This window comes from Pyrus communis, chromosome 10 (genome assembly GCF_963583255.1).
Source record: "Pyrus communis chromosome 10, drPyrComm1.1, whole genome shotgun sequence".
Lineage (NCBI taxonomy): Eukaryota > Viridiplantae > Streptophyta > Magnoliopsida > Rosales > Rosaceae > Pyrus > Pyrus communis.
The window spans coordinates 21,022,414-21,040,528 of NC_084812.1; the positions used below are offsets into that span (position 1 = coordinate 21,022,414).

Below are 18,115 nucleotides of genomic sequence, written 5' to 3' on the forward strand. Positions count from 1 at the left end.
AGTTTTTCGTTAAAGTTTTCTAATTTTAATCCCAAACTTACATCTTCTCATCTGCACAACATGACAAATATTTTGGTTTTGGCATCAATATCATTACAAATATTCTATAAATACTCATGTTATATAATATAATCCAAAGAAACATCGAAAGAGAAGGGAAATAACAAAAATGATTTATGCTAGATTCACGAGCTCTTTCATTTTTCATAGAAAAATGTCAAGGACACATTTCCAGAAGCAGATTTTTAGAATTGCACAAGGGAGAAATAATACTTCCACGAATATCATCAAACCCAAAGCTTCGGTACAAAGACAACAAGATGTCATTCTGCTCCTTTTTTTTTTATACTATTGTTAAGAAATAAATCTGTCCATCGTGACACAAGCAAATGTTATTTATGTTCCCATCACAGCAAGTAATTTACAAGCAATTCTGTTAAAAACTACACTAAATGCACTAATTACACATAATCTTACGTTTACCTACTCCGTTTTGTTCTCTCACCAGCCCTACTTTCTCCGCCCTACTATACTGTAAAAATTTGTACCAATTTACTAATCACAGTTATGCTTGCCTATGATAGCTAGAGCTGAGAACCAACGGGGAAACAAAACGAAAAGAAAAAAATTCAGCGAAGATTTTATTTACGTAAGAATGATGAATCAAGAGTGCCGTCTGTTATTCTAATTATACAATGCATTCGAATTTCCATATATAATCAGAAAAACATCGGCAACTACTAAAACACTCCACAGAAAAAAGGACCACAGAAGCTTCCCATTCATCTTCATCCTATGGAACAACCACCATCTCCCCCCTCTTTCCACCATTCCGGTCATTCTATTCAGTTTTTATTTATTTATTTTTCTTTTCTTTCCTATTAAATAGTTAAATTTACAGTATGGAGTATGCTCGAATCACCTCAACAATCGGTGCTCGACAAAGTGGGCACTTCCCTCCGCCACGAATCAACTCGTTCGCACATTTTGAACAAGTGCACATGTGCCCGCATCTGCACCCAAACGAAAGAAAAGGGGGGGAAAAGGGATACAAAGAACAGTTTATTACAAAGTGATAGTCATCGACAACCGCCAAAACAAATGTATCATGGTTATAAGCAATATACCTGTACAAGAGAGAATCGATTTGACTATCACAACACACACAACAGGTCCCTTTTCTCACATGACCCCATTTGGACCCATCCTCTGATGTCTCAGCGCCCAAACCTGCAAAGCAATAGCATCTTTCATATGAATAACCCGGAGATTAAAATGTAGCTTCAATGAAAGCAGATGCCACATTCATACAGATTCTCGGAAGAAACTTGTTTCCTTGTCATTTAAAATATTGAAACTGAAACCAACCTTTTTCACTAGATGAACGATTCAAAGCTGCAGAGACTTCCTGTCTGACAGATCGCTGCAACTCCAATTGCATATCCATGCAGGCCTCCAACATCCTCTGCATGTGACTCATGCCTTGCTGTAGTCTTGCCATGTCTGCTCTGAGATCATTAATCATCTCCCATTCCTGCTCCATGTCAGGATCCACGTTCAGAGAAAGCAGAAGAGAGAAAGGAAACAAACTAGACACAGGAAAGAAAATCCAGTCCAACTCCATTTCGCATCAATCATCAACTAAACAGGCGCAATACATCACAAGTAGTTTTGTTATGGTATGATGTCTTAGGAATGAAAGACTCCCTTAAAAATTTGTAAAATTTACAACAATTTCCAAATATTAAGTAAAATATTATAAATTCTAAACATGGCAATCACTACAACACATGGTGTTACGAGAAAAAGTAATGGAATAAAATAAATTACAAACAGAATTATAAATGGAATAAAATATAAAAGTGAAAAAAAAAAAAAATCATGTCATTTAGGCCTGGTTTGGTATTGAGGTGATTCTGAAAAAAGCTGGAATAAAAAAAAGCTGGGAGCTGTTTTTGTGTTTGGTAAACATTCAGCTTCAGCTTTTTTTCATAGTTTTGGATGAAAAAAAGCCAAAAACAAGAAGCTGTAAAACCCAACTTTGAAAAATCGATTTTTTTTCACTTCTGTTTTACATAAAAGTCTACCAAACACTATAATACTGTTTTTTTTTTTTTTTTCAAAAGCACTATTACAAAGAAGTTTACCAAACACTCTGCTGCTTTATTTCACAGCTGCTTATTCTCACAGCACATTAGAAACAATTTTTTTTTCAAAACACAGCAATACCAAACCAGCCCTTAATCCTAGAGGTGATATCTTACTAAGGTCCCAATTACTCAATGACCAACAAAATGAATGACAAAAAGAAATAGGGATTCTATTTCAAATTAAATATAGTCTTATTCTACATACTATGAATTCTAGACATTTAAATATAAATAAAAATCTAGCGAGTTTAAAATTGTATATTATACATATAATAATAGTATCAGTATAATAGATATTGGATACTAATATATTAATTGACAATAAAATTCAATACAAATAAAAATATATATTAAATAGTAAATGTTATTGTTTATTGTATATACTATAATGGAAAATGCTAGGGAGGCCACATATTTATACCACGTTTGTGTACCATCTATTGTGGCAAGTCAATTAATGGATTTATCTAATTGGATGTTGATTGTACGCATCACTTGCCACATGAGATGGTACATCAACGTGGTACAAATATGTGGTCTCCCTAGCATTACTCCTTTATAAATAATATATTATATCTTTTATATCTTTATAAATAATATATTATATTAATTAACCTGGTATAAAACTTTAAAAGCCAGTGACACAGAATATAGAGCTGGCTATTATGCATGGTCTTGGTAAGCCACACCTAAAATTTTGAGAAAAAAATGATCAGAAAGCCTGAACAAGCTGTGCATTAAGAGAAAGAAAAGATGGCTCACAATTTCTGAACGATGCATGCTATGACGAGACCAGCCTGTGTGATGTAAGTCCTGATGCCATAATGGCTGTGGTGGGGGCACTGGTGGAGATGGTAGAACAAGTGAAGGTCTGTTGATGGCATCACGTTGATCTTCATTCTGCTCATCCCGCTGTTGCTCCTGATCATGCTCTGGTGAAGCTGGAGTTGGTGTTGGCAAGTTTCTATGCAATTCCCAATCAATGGGAGCATGACTTCGCCTTTCAACATATGACTGAATCAGTTGGTCCAGACTTTCACGGAACCCACTGCGAAGAAGATTAGAGACACTTCTCCTACAACATAGAAATCATAACCATTATAAAAAGAACCAAATAATAAGTCTATGTTGTACATGTAATCAATCTACAAGTGATCAAATACCTGCTCAGAAGTTCCCTGAGTTCCATGCTGTACACGTTATCATCATCTGGCGGATGAAATCTATTGAATCTTCTAATTGGAACGGAGCGGCGATTTCTCACTGGACCAGAAGGCCCTTCGGCCCAATTTCCAACAGCCTCCTGAGTACCATTCTCATGCCAAATTCCCTGGGCTTCTTGTCGATGATCTGCTTCTCCATCAACGTTTCTGGTTGTTTCCTCAGGCCAATTATCGACTGAATTTCCTTGCCAATTTTCAGCCGTATCTTCGGAATTACCATCTCTCCATTCATTCAATTGACCAAAGGTTGGCTGCTGCCAGTTTTGTGTGTCATTTTCAGCCACTGGTTCCTGCCAATTCCCTCCTTGATTAGTAGTTTCTTGCCAATCTAGAAGGTCATCAGTAGTGTTAATCTCCAAGCTAACCGTTTGATCTGGCAACTGATTGATGTCAGTTGCCTGACTGCCAGGCTGCAATTGATCATTATTTTCCTGTTGGACATCCTGTGAAGCACTTGTTTGAGTATACTCGCTTCTAAAATCATTAATATTACCATTAGTTGTAGAATCAGTTTGGCTGCCAACTTGACCACGAACAATATTTTCTAATCTGGAGCGGAACCCTTCCCTAACAAGGAAACAAACTTGTCATTATGCTAACAACTGACATTCACAACTCTTGTTCGTCCTTCAACACAGAATTATCATTCATTTAATGGAATCCAACAATAATCAAAAGATATAATTGGAGCATTAAAACCCAAACAATAAAGTAAACCAAAGTAAAACCAAGAATAAGAAAACGCAAACCAAAGAGTATCTCGTATTTTTTCTGTATTTTTATTATTATCCAGGAAGAAATATTGTAAAGCAATCCCAAGTATTAGAGCATAGCCACTAGTATTAATATGTAATACTGATGCACATTTATTCAGCTATAAGACTTTATCTACTCTATTTGAAAACAGGAGAAAAACGCATGCTTAAAGTAATGGTTGATCTGGCAATGCCATCTAGAAATTTTATGTTTCTCCCCCACCCCCACAAGCCCATCATTAGTTATGTTTCTTCACAGCATAGTAGATTTAAAAAGAAAATCTCCCACAAGCCCACCAATAACTGTCAGAGTCAATACTTCCAGAATTAGTTTATAAGCATCACACTCACGAGTTCAATATATTGGTATCACACACAAATTTTTCGGCCCACTATAGAAGTGTGATTCCTATATGAGTTCAATATATTGGTATCATGTTCACTTTCTCCGGCCTACTGTGGAGGGCCTCACAAAAGAATTCTCTAACCTCAACCAATTATTCATATAATGATGTAAACTGACTCAACAACAAAACTAGAGAGAAATGACAGAGATGATAAATGTGTTCCTTCAAGACAACATAAAGTATGCTATGTTCCCTTAGATTTTTCTCATTAAATAGATAGCTTTTAAAAAATCAGAGAACTACTAAAAGTCTGAACAAAAGAATAAACGAAAAAAATACCAATGTTAACAAATAAGGAAGTGATGAAAAAATTTAGGCATCGTAAGACATGGCATGACTAAAAACATCACATACCTTAAACCAGAAACTGTGTGTCTCTGTCTCAACTGAACTAATTCACCAGCAGCCATGGAAGGCGGTCTTTCTTCTTCAACAGGTCTTTCATTTCGCAGGAATCTCCCTCTGAGTAATGACTGAAAATGTTTAATTGTATTAGTAGCCAAATCATGCCCACATTTGCAGGAAACTTAATCTCTACTGTGTCATAAAACAGAAAATTTTGGGTAGCTGTGCCGGAAAGAAATACGCAATTCCATTATGTTGGGATACCATCAATGCAACTTGTAGCACGTCTATGTTATAGGCAATGGCAATGAGACCAGGCATAAATAGGAAATGCCTTTAAAAATGCATGAATAAAAGGGGGAAAAGATAGGGGATGACTGATAGCTATTCTTCCTAAATTAACAATACATCATCATGCACCTTGTAGCAATATAATTATTGATAAACGTTTGTGTTAAAATGTATTCTGCAGGGTGTAGATTCTAATTTGGGAGCAAGCTAAGTGAATACAATGGTATCTCTGCAGCCTGATCTAGCAACCCAAAACGATACACTTACGAATAAGCCCATATCTCCCACTGAGACAGAAGCAAGATATATCAGAGAAATAAGAAAACGCCTTCCATACTGAACCATCAGTTCTGTGCCTCTAGCTCATCCTTATCCACTGATACAAGGAGATACAAATAGGACCAGAAAAATTCATTCATAATAGAAAATGGGATCATAAACACAAAATGCGGACATCTCTGCTACTCATATGACAACAATTGTACCCAGCTATTTGATCTTCTAAATAATCCAGACAATTAATGAGCACAAACTTTAAGTATTCTACAAAATCCGGTAAAACTAGAACATAGAAATCACATTCATTGATAAAGCCAATTTTTAAATATCAACCACACCACTGGAGAAAATTGATTTATGTTAAAAAAATAGAAGGCATGAATAAACAATCTTCATGAGAGAACTGACCTGAATGCGGTTACGATGAGCAAAATCAGAGACTGCCCGATGCTCCACCAAACACTCGAGCTCCCTTTGTCGTTCCCTCTCAATCCTTACAAGCAAATCAATTAGAGCTTGTCTTCCACGCAATCTCCGCATGTCCCTGCGAATGTGGTCTGCTTGGCCTTCTTCATGGTCAGTAACCGTCCCATCACGTGCTCGATCAACTTGAGCACCGCCACTGGTGACTTGCTCATCCCTCTGGCCCCCACGAGCTCCTCTTTGCTGACTTGCCATTTGTACCCACTCACGAACAATTCTCACCCTTTCACGCTCTGTCTCACCAAGCCACTCTGATCTGGGACTAGTGTTTCTCTGAGCAACATTGGACGAATGATCACTAATCCCAGTTTCCATCCATCCCCGTACAATCTGTCTCACTCTCTCCCTCTCGACTTCGCCAAGATCAGGAGATTGCTCTCTACTAGAATCGTCGTTAGCACCATGTTCACGTTGTGAACCTATTTGATCATGTGACCAAGTTCCAAACTCATTCTCACTCTCACTTGCATCCGCCAAACTACCCTGATTCTCAGTCCCCCGACTTTCAGACATATTTGTGGTTGACTCATTAGTATTAGCCTCAACACTCCTCCTATGCCTCAACCTTTCCCTCACTCTTTCACGCGCTCTATCCAACACATGCTCATCCTCTAACTCCCTCCACATTTGCAATATTGCAGATGCCTGAGTGCTTGGCCTCTCCACAGCCCCCTGCCGCCTTGAGGTAGGAGACTGCGACTCCCTCAAGAATGAGGAGTCAAGCATTGAAACCGTGTGCAGCCCTGCAAGTGCCATCAACTCTGATTCACGATTCCTCCTCTCAATCGTTGTTATCATCTCCTGCGCCTGCCGCGCAGCCCAACGGCTCAAAATCCGCGAGTGGTGGCACCGCGCAGCAGATGACTCTGCTAAATCATCACCCTCCAAATCCAACCTGCGTCTCCTCCGCACAAGCTGCTCACCCTCGTCATCTTCATCATCAGGATTACGAGGAGAACTACATGATGCAAATGACATACATTCATCCAAGTGCCCACGCATGAATTCCTCAAATCCACGCTCAAAATCGGCACAGGCATCAGCGGATTCTGGTTTCTGTTGTAACGGCTCAAAATCCATCATCACTAACCTATCAAATCCCACACTAGGGCATCCAAGCACCAACCTTTACCCGCTCTGTTCAATTCCCGCCACTCCCCTAAACATTAACACTCCATTTCCAGCCCCAAAAGTCAAAACTAACATATTAAATTAATCAAAAAACAAAAGTTGCAGCTTAACCAACATTCATAATCTACGGCAATCCAGAATCAATCCCCCAAATTGATTCCAAAAATATAAAAAAAAATACGCAATCGAAGAAACAGTGAGCACTAACCTAATTCAAAATCGAAATTCATCCATTCATAGGTCGCAAACGCACACCCCTAACAACAAAATTGCACATACCCAATTGAGAATTGGATGATTCCAGGAAGATGAAAACACGAAAATTGGAGGCAAAATAGATCGGCCTGTGAGCATTCGCGGAAATGTCGGAATTATGATTGGTTCGACGAAGAAGAAGATGACGTACCTCTGAAGCTTCAATCTTTTGGTTTCCTAACCTCACTGGGTGTATGTTAGAGAGAGATAGGGAGAGATGGAGAGAGAAAGAGAGAGTTTCGTCTGGAACGAAACCCTAAGCTTCAGCCAAATGTGAGTGAACGAGAGAATCGTTGAAGACGCAGAGCAAAAAAGAAGAAAGAGATCAGAGAAGGGAATGATTTCAGAATTTATAAATTAACATTTCAGGAGACAGGAGACAGGAGACAGAGAGAGAGAGAGAGAGAGAGAGAGAGAGGAGATATTATGTGATGCCACGTACTTCTTTGTTTTTCATTTAAATACTGATTTTCCTTTTTCTGTGGGTCAGCAGTATTTTCCACGTCACGTCAGAAATTACAAAATAACTTATTATTATTTTTTTCAATAATTGAGGCTCAATTTTTCTTAAACAGGTGAAATAATATCCAAAACTGTTAAGAAAAAGAAGGATACTATCCAAGACCAAGCTGTATAAGAAAATAAATCCAAAAAAGAGAGCATGATTGTAACTGCATAAATATTTTATTAAGTAAGTCGTATTTGTGCAGTTTAAGTTGATATGTCATGGCCACTTATATTATAGTTTAGTAATATTCTTCTTTATTTGTAAGTAGAACATTTTAAGTTAAAACTTCGTATTTAACAAATTCAATATCAAATTAATATAGCAAACCCCACTTCTTTTTTAGCAAGTCCAGTTTAATCTGTCAATTTGACAATGCTGCTTTGATGTGCTGGTTGTGCTAGTTTATTCTCTTTACATGCCAGATTTGAGGCTTTTCTTCCTTCTAAAAAAATTTAGGTAAAACATAGAGACATTGTAGTTATGTCTCTTATCTTTCTAAAGGTATAAGGAACATCACATGGAAAAAACGGAAAGACTTCGAAATATTCGTTCTCCCAAGTGTAGTTTTGATGGAAAATGTGATGTGACGTTCTTTGCTCGAAGATCTGGAAGGATGGATTGGGTAAAAATTGTGAAATTTTGACACGTCAATCTTTAGTCTCTGCTCTCGTTTCCAGCTGGTCGTGGGTTGAAATGCATTCAAGAAGTCAATTTTCTGATAGAAATCATTTAAGTGTGTAGAATGGGTTTAAGGCACGAATACATGGCCCTCATTGCTTTTGAGCACTTGCCCTAATTTGAGAGTTGATGGACTCAAATTGAGTCGCATGAAAAGTTGATTGTAGACTTTAGACAAGAGGTCTACGAGTTGGATTCGTTATGAGGTGCTAGTCCATTTTTGCTACCTTCTTTTGGAATAAGCCAAGTTCCTTTTTTCGTACTTTGTGTGCTAAGCAAGTCGTTCCAGACTAAGCATTTAGTTGAAGCTTGTGTTATGAAATAGCACCCTGTTTATATTTGATCCAACTCAAAGATCGCTTTGCATGAGCAAATTAACTCTAAGCCTCTGCTAGGTGGAGTTGTCATGCGTTCTGAATGAGATGCCCCCAGTGCATTGCGTTTTGGTTATAGGTGGAGTTGCGAAGTTGAACTTATGCTTTCTTTTAGGGTGACATGCCCTTAGTGAATTTCTTCCCATGATGGCACTTCTAAATACTTGTGGAATAGCTTTGTCATTGTCGTTGTTGTTGTCGGAGTTACTGCCTTCACTAGAATGGTTGACAGAAAGGTTCTTAATATGTGGACTTCAGTTGGTTAGATTGTCTCTCAGAGCTCCGCCGGTTTAGGAGCCTGAGTTTTTGCTACCGAATAATACAAAATAAAGGGGTTGTGTAATCAACACATGCCCCTATTGTAAACTAATAATAAGTAGTTAGATTGTATTCTTAGTTGTTTCGTGCTAAATTGAATGGAAGCTTAGGATTTCTTCAATGAAACCCTAAGCTTTAGCCAAATGTGAGTGAACGAGAGAATTGTTGAAGACGCAGAGAAAATAAAAAGAAGAGAGAGAAAGTATAGAGAAGGGAATGATTTCAAAATTTCATATATTAACATTTCAGGGAGACACAAGAGAGAGAGAACATCCGAAAGGGTAAGGAGAGACAAGAGCGCCGAGCTATTAGGCGATGCCATATACTTCTTTGTTTTTCATTTAAATACTGATTTTCTTTTTTCAGTGGGTTAGCGGTATTTTCAACATCATGTAAGAAATTACAAAATAACTTCTTTTTTTCTTTTCTTTTTTTTTAATAATTGAGTCTCACTTTTCCTTAAAGAGGTGAAATAATATCCAGAACTGTTAAGAAAAAGAAGAATAATATCCAAAACCAAACTATATAAGGAAATAAATCCAAAAAATGAGAGCGTGAATGTTTTACCAAGTCATCCATATTGTGCAGTTTAAGTTGATATGGTATAGCCATTTGTATTATAGTCTAGTAGTATTCTTCTCTATTTGTAAGTAAAAGGTATTAGATTCGAATCTCGTAGATAACAAATTCAATACCAAATTAATATAGTAATGCCTAGTTCTTTTTTAGCAAGTACAGTTTAATATGTTAATTTGACAGTGCTTCTGTGATGTTCTGGTTGTGCTGGTTTTCTGTTTAGCTGTGTTAGATGCCAGATCTGAGACTTTTCTTCATTCTAATTTTTTTTGTAAAATAGGAACATTATAGTTATGTCTCTTATCTTTCCAAGGATATAAAGAACATCACATGGAAAAATCAAGAAGATTTATTCTGCCATATGTGCAGTTTTGACGAGAATGCATATGTGACTATCTTTGCTTAAAGATTTGGAATGATTGATTAGGTCAAAAATTAATTTGACACGTCAATCTTCAAGCTTTGCTCTTGTTCCCAGCTGGCTGTGTAATGAAATTCATCCGGAAAGTCATTTTTCTGATATAAATCATTTAAGTGCGCATAATTGGTTTAAGACGCAATTACATTACTCCTAGAGCTTTTGAACATTGCCCCCATTTAGTGTGAACTCATATTGACTCGCATGAAAATTTGATTGTAGACTTCTGACAAGGTCTTTGTATGCTCAACAAGTCATTCCAGACTAAGCATTTAGTCAGAGTTTGTATCGTCAAGTAGCACCTTGTTTATATTTTATCTAACTCAAGGATCGTTTTGCATGAACAAGCTCCGAGCCTTTGCTAGGCATAGTTGTCATGCGTTCCAAATGAGGTGCCCGCAATGCATGACGTTTTGGGTTGTAAGCAGAGTTGCAGAATTGAACTTATGCCTTCCTTTGGGGTGACATGCTCCCAGTGAAATTCTTCCCATGATGGGACTTCGTTATACTTGTCAAAAAGGCTTTGTTGTTGTTGGATTTAATAGCTCTGGCAGAATGGCTAACAAAAAAGTTCTCGACATGGGGACCTTGGTCTGTCAGATTGCCTCTCGAAGCTCCGTTGGTTTAGGAGCCTGAGTTTTTGCTGCCAAATAACACAAAATAAATGGGTTGTGCGAGCAACACATGTCCCTCTTCTAAAACAACAACAACTAGTCAAATTGTGTTCTTAGTTGTTTCATGCTTAAGTGAATAATACTTTTCAGAGCAATAGGATATTGGAAAAAAATAAGTAAAGGTATTAGAAATTCTTTTTTTTTTGTGTTTGCTTGGAAAACCCAGGCCTTGATCATAGACAACAGCAATATTCATTCAGAAAGTATTTTTCGTGTGAGTCACCGAAATTGGTGGTTATTATGAACAACAAGAGATTTGTTCTTTTGGAGCATCAATCAAAAGCTTTGTCTTCAAGATCTTTCGTCATTTCTCCCAACAAAGGTCATTGGCTGAAAAATATGATTTTTCTAAGCACCAATTGTTGGAACCAAAATCACACACATCCACAAATAGAGGCGTAATTAAGTTGGAATTGCTCATGAACTCTAGCAATGAGAGAATGGGGTTGCTTGGGGTGTGAATGAATCCATGATCGAACTACCTACATATCTCCAGGGAAGGAGAATCAAATCACGAGTGTAGTTTTAAGAAAGGAGTATGTATGATACGTGCTACATCGAAATACATCCTTGACGAAGGTGCCTTGGCTTAGGCGCGTAGCAGAGATGAGTCTCTATGTCTACGCATAGACAATGACGTGCATGAAAGAATATGTGTAATGTATAGGATATGAATCGTAGAGATATCCACAGAGAATCCTTGGAGATGTCAAAGAGAGCACTCCAGTAAATACCTAGACTAGGGTATTTATAGAGATCTTGAGAGAGTAATTCCTATTAAATTAGGAGACTATCTAGTAAGGAATCAAGGATAAGGTATTTAATCCTCCTAAGATTATGATTACATTGCCTAATCCCCAAGATATCCTAACTTGACTTGAATTAGGTTTTCTTTACTTAGAAAACAAGTAATATGCTTTAATAGGCTTAAAACTAATGGAGTCGTGCTGGATTACCATGACATGTGGTAGTCCAATCCGAAATACGTATATAGCTCTGACCACACTATGAGGGCTTTATGGTTATTCCAATCACATTGAGTGTGAGTACCACATGTCATGGGCATAAAAAATTATGGCCTCGCACTCAATAAAAAACTAAAGTGAGGCGTCTTAGCTATAGACATCGTTAAATACCAAGCTCTAGAGGCTACATAAAGTTCATGGAAGAAAATTATTGTAAACAATAATTAAAGCAAAAGGAGTTCTAATAGTAAAATTAAAGAATATTCAATATATGCGTCGAAAATTCATACGAACCCGAAGAAAAAAAACACTAGAAGATAACAATATACTAAAACTTTCATAAAAGAAGAAACCAAAGAGTTATAGAAATGCAAAAGGGGAAAAAAATTGTGATTTGAAACTCTTTTCCATTTTATATTTTTGAAAATAAAAATTAAGAAAATATAACATAACATGCTTACTTTTGTTCAACTATAAATCTACTTACTAAGTGGATTATTCAAAATATAGAGTATATAATGAATTTAGAACTTAGATTTTAGATTTTAGGTATCATAAAAGAAAAATCAAAGCGATCCACTAATATGCTACTAAAGATCTAAATCCTAATTTCTATATGGTGATCTATACTAAAGACAATTAACCATGTCAATACACAATATTAGAGTTGAAGAAAATGAGGATGTGAGAGATTCTTACTGTATGTATACTTTTTAAGAAAAAACTGACATCTTGTACAGAACTATTAGACCAAAATTTGGGGTTCTATAAAACCGAGATCTTGCTGGGTGGTATCACTTACACCATCCTATAGCCGGCTATAGGCGTGATAATAACGTGATATTATTTAAGGACATATAGCTACTCCATACATAGCCTCTCTATATATAGTGTATTATCTGGAGGAAAGAAGTATGCACCAAATATCCAAATCAAACCTATGTAAGGAAGGAAATCCAAAGGTGGAACCACAATTATTTTACTAAGTACATGATATTTTCAGCTTTAGTTCAACTTGCATTAGGAATTTAGTATTATGAATCCATTCAAGTTTATGTAAAACATAGGATAAAAATCCAGATGATACACAGAACAAACCTTTAACCTGTGGTGTAGAATCTCAAAGTCAATGATATGCAAAAGATAATGATTAATTTGTATTATTTTAGCGATCAAACTCTTGTTGACATGAAACGAGTATTATAAACACGATAAATACCAGTTGTTGAGAATAGTCAACATACAATCCTATGACTGAGAACATTTTAGAACATATAGGTTAATTGGGATCAGTCTCAACAACCAAAACAAATTAGATAGCAAACCCGAATTATAGTGATTAGCATTCTTTTACGCTTATATTGTTTAGTTATTCACAACTAATAACAATAATAATATTTGACTAGCTACTATATTAAAAGTGAATAAAATGTTTTAATAACAGTGGAATAATCACTGACAAAAACTACAGGCTACTTGTCACTTCTAAGCAAATTCAACATAAAAATTGAAACGTGCCAACACAATGATCTGCAATCGTATGCAACACAACGATCAGAAAATAAAATCCAAATAAAAACTGTAAAAGTACACATAAGACTTACTTGTTTGTTATCAAGATTATAGTGGTTGTCAATAAATATAGAAAGAAATGAAAGAGGATCATATTCTATTTGTACTGTATCTGAAATGAACTTTGACTATTCCCATCACTCAACTCCTCCGGATTATACTTTTTCTCTTTGTCTAACTCACTATAGGCTTGAGAAACAAAGAGAAAATGTGTACGAATGAGATATCCAGCAACAAGAAGAAGGAAAACGATTGAATAGAGGAACACCTAAACATTTGACGATTTCAGATGTGTCGATACAAATTGTGACTCATTATTTCGATGAATCATTTCTTCGAACAGAAGAAGATTATGTAAAAACTTACTTGAAGTATATCTTATGCAAACTCACGTTCTATTGTTTCAAAACCTAGTGTGTGTTCAATATATGGGTTTGCAAGAAACTTTTTTTTTCTTTTAAGAAACTTTTACGTACTTTGTAGTAGTTTTACATTTTAAATAAAATTCAAGGGTGTTCAAATACGAGATTTAAGCGGATTTAGCACTCCTACCAAAAGAAATAATTAAAGAGGAGAGAAATTTCACTATAATTATATCTACAATCTCCTTCAACTATATGCATAGGGATCCACCTGGTATTTTTTTTTCTTTCTAATATATATGTAGCATGAAACGAGGTTCGAACATAAGTTAAATAAAACATATTATCTTATCTCCTTTTATGATTGGAGAATAAGATTCCCTAAGCTAGCTTTATCTCAAAGTCAAGAAAGTAGAGAAAATGTCATATAATTTCTATTACTCGTATAATATTACTAAACTATATTAATTATATGGTTATCTTGATGGTGATAGTGATAATATAGGGGGGTGCCTTTTTTTTTGGTCAACAATATTGGAGGGTACTTAAGTTCTCTAGCATGCTTATAATTAAATGATATTGAAGTGAAACATATTTATCTTATTGTGGACCCTTTGATTGAAGGGTTTGAACTTGCTGCTGACAAATGTGTGAATATTCAAAGCGATTTAGCATCTCACAATTCTATCATTACGGTTGACCAAACCGTAGTTTGATCTCTCTATTTTTTAATAACTTAACCTCAAGGTGGGGTATGGAAATCCTTTACCAAAATATAGCTTAAACGCTCATTCCGAAGTGCTCTTATATATAATTCTTGTTCTTGCTAGTCTAATCTTTTATTGGAAATGCATATTTCTTTGTACAATAATTGACAAAAATAATCCAAACAATTCCTCTTTTGTGTTTCCATTGTGTATGTAGGTTGCTTACTACTCCCTCGCCATTTTTTTTTACAAAACGTGGGACTACTTACCGGACGCATGACTCACATACGTTTTTTTATTTTTTTTATTTTTATTTTTTAACTTCATTCATAGATCATATTTCTATTGTAAAAGATTAATTTGATCTGAAATAATTTTTTTAAACACTATGTTCCCAATTTCTTTGATCGATCTCTAAATGTCTCAAGTTTAAATGTGGCTAATATTTTGTAACACCAAAATTGGTGTGAAAAACGGATTACGTGTTCCCCAAGCCAATAAGGATTCTTTCTTAATTTGTGTCCTTAATTGGTTTGAAATTTGTTTTGCTTTGGAGAGTTCTACCAGACCTTTTAGGTTTTTATAGCAACATTAAGGCCTCCTAAGCTCTCTCTCCCTTCCACCATAATACTATACCATTACCACACACCGCAATTCGTGAAGAAGAGTTTAGGGACATGCTTCGTCATGAAGCTTAGGTTCTTTCTTTTATTTTTATTTGTATGTGTAACTAAGTTATTTTCTAAAGTTTATATGAAGCCATGACATGAATATTTGTGAACTAATTAATTTGTTTATCATTATTCGATTACATTACATGTTATGTTGTTAATCTTTGCATGTATTCTATTCTAGATTTGGATTTCTAATGATCGATCACCTTAGGAATTTTGCATGTAGATCAATTAGATTTATTAGAATTAAGATTAAGATGAGTAGATAAACTAATGAGGATGACCAATATCAAGCCAATCCTATGTGGTTGACATGATTCTTCTATGCTTAATGGGTATTTATATGTTTAATTGTATGTCTAAGCAATAAGATATAATTATCATAATTAGAACTGTTTATTCTCTTTATTCTCATCTAAAGATTATATCTGAAAAAATATATATTCAATTTGGAGGGCGTTTAGCTGTTCATATGAAAACAAATAGATGATTCATCATGAGGATGTTACTTGTTACCAAAATTATTGATTGGTTTAATACGTATAAATGACTAAACGATCTCCAAATCGAATGATTTTTTTTTATAGATATGCTCTTTAGATGACAAGAAAAAAAGACGATTCTGATTATGATATTCGGACAATAAAGATTTGTAAAATCGTAAGTCAGGGAACAAGTATTCCAAATGAACACAAAAATTTATGTCCTCTAAAATATGATCAGAATTTTGACTTGTATTCAATTTGTAACCTTCATACAATTGTGCATCCTAAATTAGAATAAGATATGTATCGTTTTAAGATTTGAAGGATCATTTTGGCAGTCTTTGTTTTGTTGCTCAAGAAAAAACTAATTGATCAAAATAAGAGGGGTGGAGAATTAAAATTACAAAAGAATTCCCTTGTTGTCGTTATCTTCACCTGCTCCGTAGGTACAGATGTTGAGGAAGAAAGTTACAATGGAACCCACGTGCATCTGCTTCTGCATGGCGACACACTGCGTTCCTTCCAATGTGTGAACGCCCATGCATGCTTCCACCTTGAGCAAATAAGGAGATAGACCTAACTTACCAAATAAATTAAACAAAAGGTTGATATATTATATACACCAAAATAAATCAATAAAGACATAAAAAGAATGTTGCTCCTAAACGATAACCTACTCTAGCATGGCCCGACCCATCTACATAATTTTTTTATTAGTAACGTTAATGAGACTAAATTTACAGATTAAATTTTATAAATTAAATAAAAAAATAATAATTAAATATTAATTAACTTGTTTATTTCTTATTAGTAGCACATTATTTGATTTGAAAATTTAATTTATCTAATATTACTAATTTTTTATTAGTTTCTTCTTTTAATAGGAATATATTGGATGACATAAAACTATTCTCTGCTGATTACTTTCATGGAGTATAAAAGACAAGAAAAACGCACTAGCAATAATTCTAACCAAAATACAAAATCTCTCAAAAAAAAAAAAAAAAAAAAAGGACAGCATGCTGAACGTGGATACTAATGAAGTGACCCTAAATAAATATCTTCTTGAAGAAAATCATGGGGAAGAAAACTCCAAATGAGGAAAAAGATGCCTCACATGCTTCAAGTACAAGTTAAACCAAATCTGTAGGCTTCCGCATATACTTTAATATCCGATCACTGGCTCCAATCTCATAGATATATATTGTCAATCTCATGGACAATTAAAAATTAGGATAATTTCCTTTTTGCAAACCTGAAACCTCTGCAATACTATCTTCCAACATAATTGTGGAGCAAAAAATAATCACAAGACGGCACATGAATTTTTAAATATAAGAGGACAAAAATATCATTGAGGTATATCGGGATTCCTACGCATAAGCAGCGGGCAATCATCCCTCAACCAAGTCAAAAGTGCCCAAAATTGGTAACAATTCAAAATCTATTTCATCCATCCTCATCCAATATTCTCCACAAGGTAACTCTCAAAATCTTCCATTTTTATTATATTGATAAGCTAATCAATTAAGCAATTATTCTATTAATTAGCTAATTGATTAGGTAATTATTCCATAACTTCCAAATTAACACAAATCAAGAACCTAGCCCACAAACAAGCTAGGTGGCCGGTCCTCTCTCACCCTAGGAGGCCGGCCATTCCTATTTAAACCCCATTCTTTTCCTCAAAGTTCACTTCCAATTCTCTTGCTAAAATTATCTAAAATTCTAACACACTTTCTCTCTAAATTCTAACTTTGGCATCGGAGGTTCTTTGGCCAAAGCCTCCCCCCCCCTAAAAAAAATTCATCATGGGCGCGTGAGGTTCTTGGCCTTGACCAAAGGTGTTAATTGTTTTGTAGGTGCAATTTTGTCCAACATCAAGGAGGAAGAAATTTGCATGATGATCTTGGGACCTATGCCGCCTGCTACTGGGGGCAGATGCATGATGATCGTGGCAATCGCTTCACCAAATGGGTAGAAGCAGAGCCTATGACCACCACGACTCAGACAGACATAAAGCGCTTCCTATGGAGGAACATCATTTGCCGATTTGGCATCCTTCAGTCCATTTTCACTGACAACGGTCTACAATTCGTGGGCAAACATGTGGCGAAGTTCTTCCAAAAGTATGACATCAAGCAGCACATGTCCACGTCGAGATATCCTCAAGGCAATAGGCGGGGCGAAGCATCCAACAAGATGATCCTTAACTGCCTCATGAAATCCCTCACCAACAAGAAGGGAAAATGGCCAGATAAACTCCCCAGATGTCTATGGGCATATCGCACCACTAAAAGACGAGCAACCGATGAAACTGTTTTCTCTTTGGCATTTAGCTCAGAAGAAATCATTCATCCCAATGTCACCAAGCCAAGTATCATCGCTCTACTACCAAGCATTGAGCAGAACAGTAAGGAGATGGCCAGAAGCTAAGATCTGGCAGAGGAGAAGCATAAGTAGACCATCATCCGCATCGCAGCCT

At 35.7% G+C, this 18,115-nt stretch overlaps 2 protein-coding genes across 2 annotated transcripts; one reads left to right on the top strand and one right to left on the bottom strand.

The window, feature by feature from the left end:
* Window positions 1-616: 616 nt before the first annotated feature.
* LOC137748380 (uncharacterized) lies at window positions 617-7,690 on the bottom strand. Its single transcript, XM_068488527.1, has 7 exons — window positions 5,859-7,690; window positions 4,890-5,008; window positions 3,314-3,940; window positions 2,913-3,225; window positions 1,369-1,534; window positions 1,128-1,230; window positions 617-1,013 (listed from the first exon to the last, which is right to left on the bottom strand). Exons 1-7 carry the CDS (start codon window positions 7,014-7,016, stop codon window positions 896-898), a joined length of 2,604 nt encoding a protein of 867 aa, XP_068344628.1. The 5' UTR covers window positions 7,017-7,690; the 3' UTR covers window positions 617-895.
* A 9,881-nt stretch (window positions 7,691-17,571) lies between these two features.
* On the top strand, window positions 17,572-18,066 carry LOC137747979 (uncharacterized). Its single transcript, XM_068488099.1, has one exon. It carries the CDS (start codon window positions 17,572-17,574, stop codon window positions 18,064-18,066), a length of 495 nt encoding a protein of 164 aa, XP_068344200.1.
* Window positions 18,067-18,115: the final 49 nt, after the last annotated feature.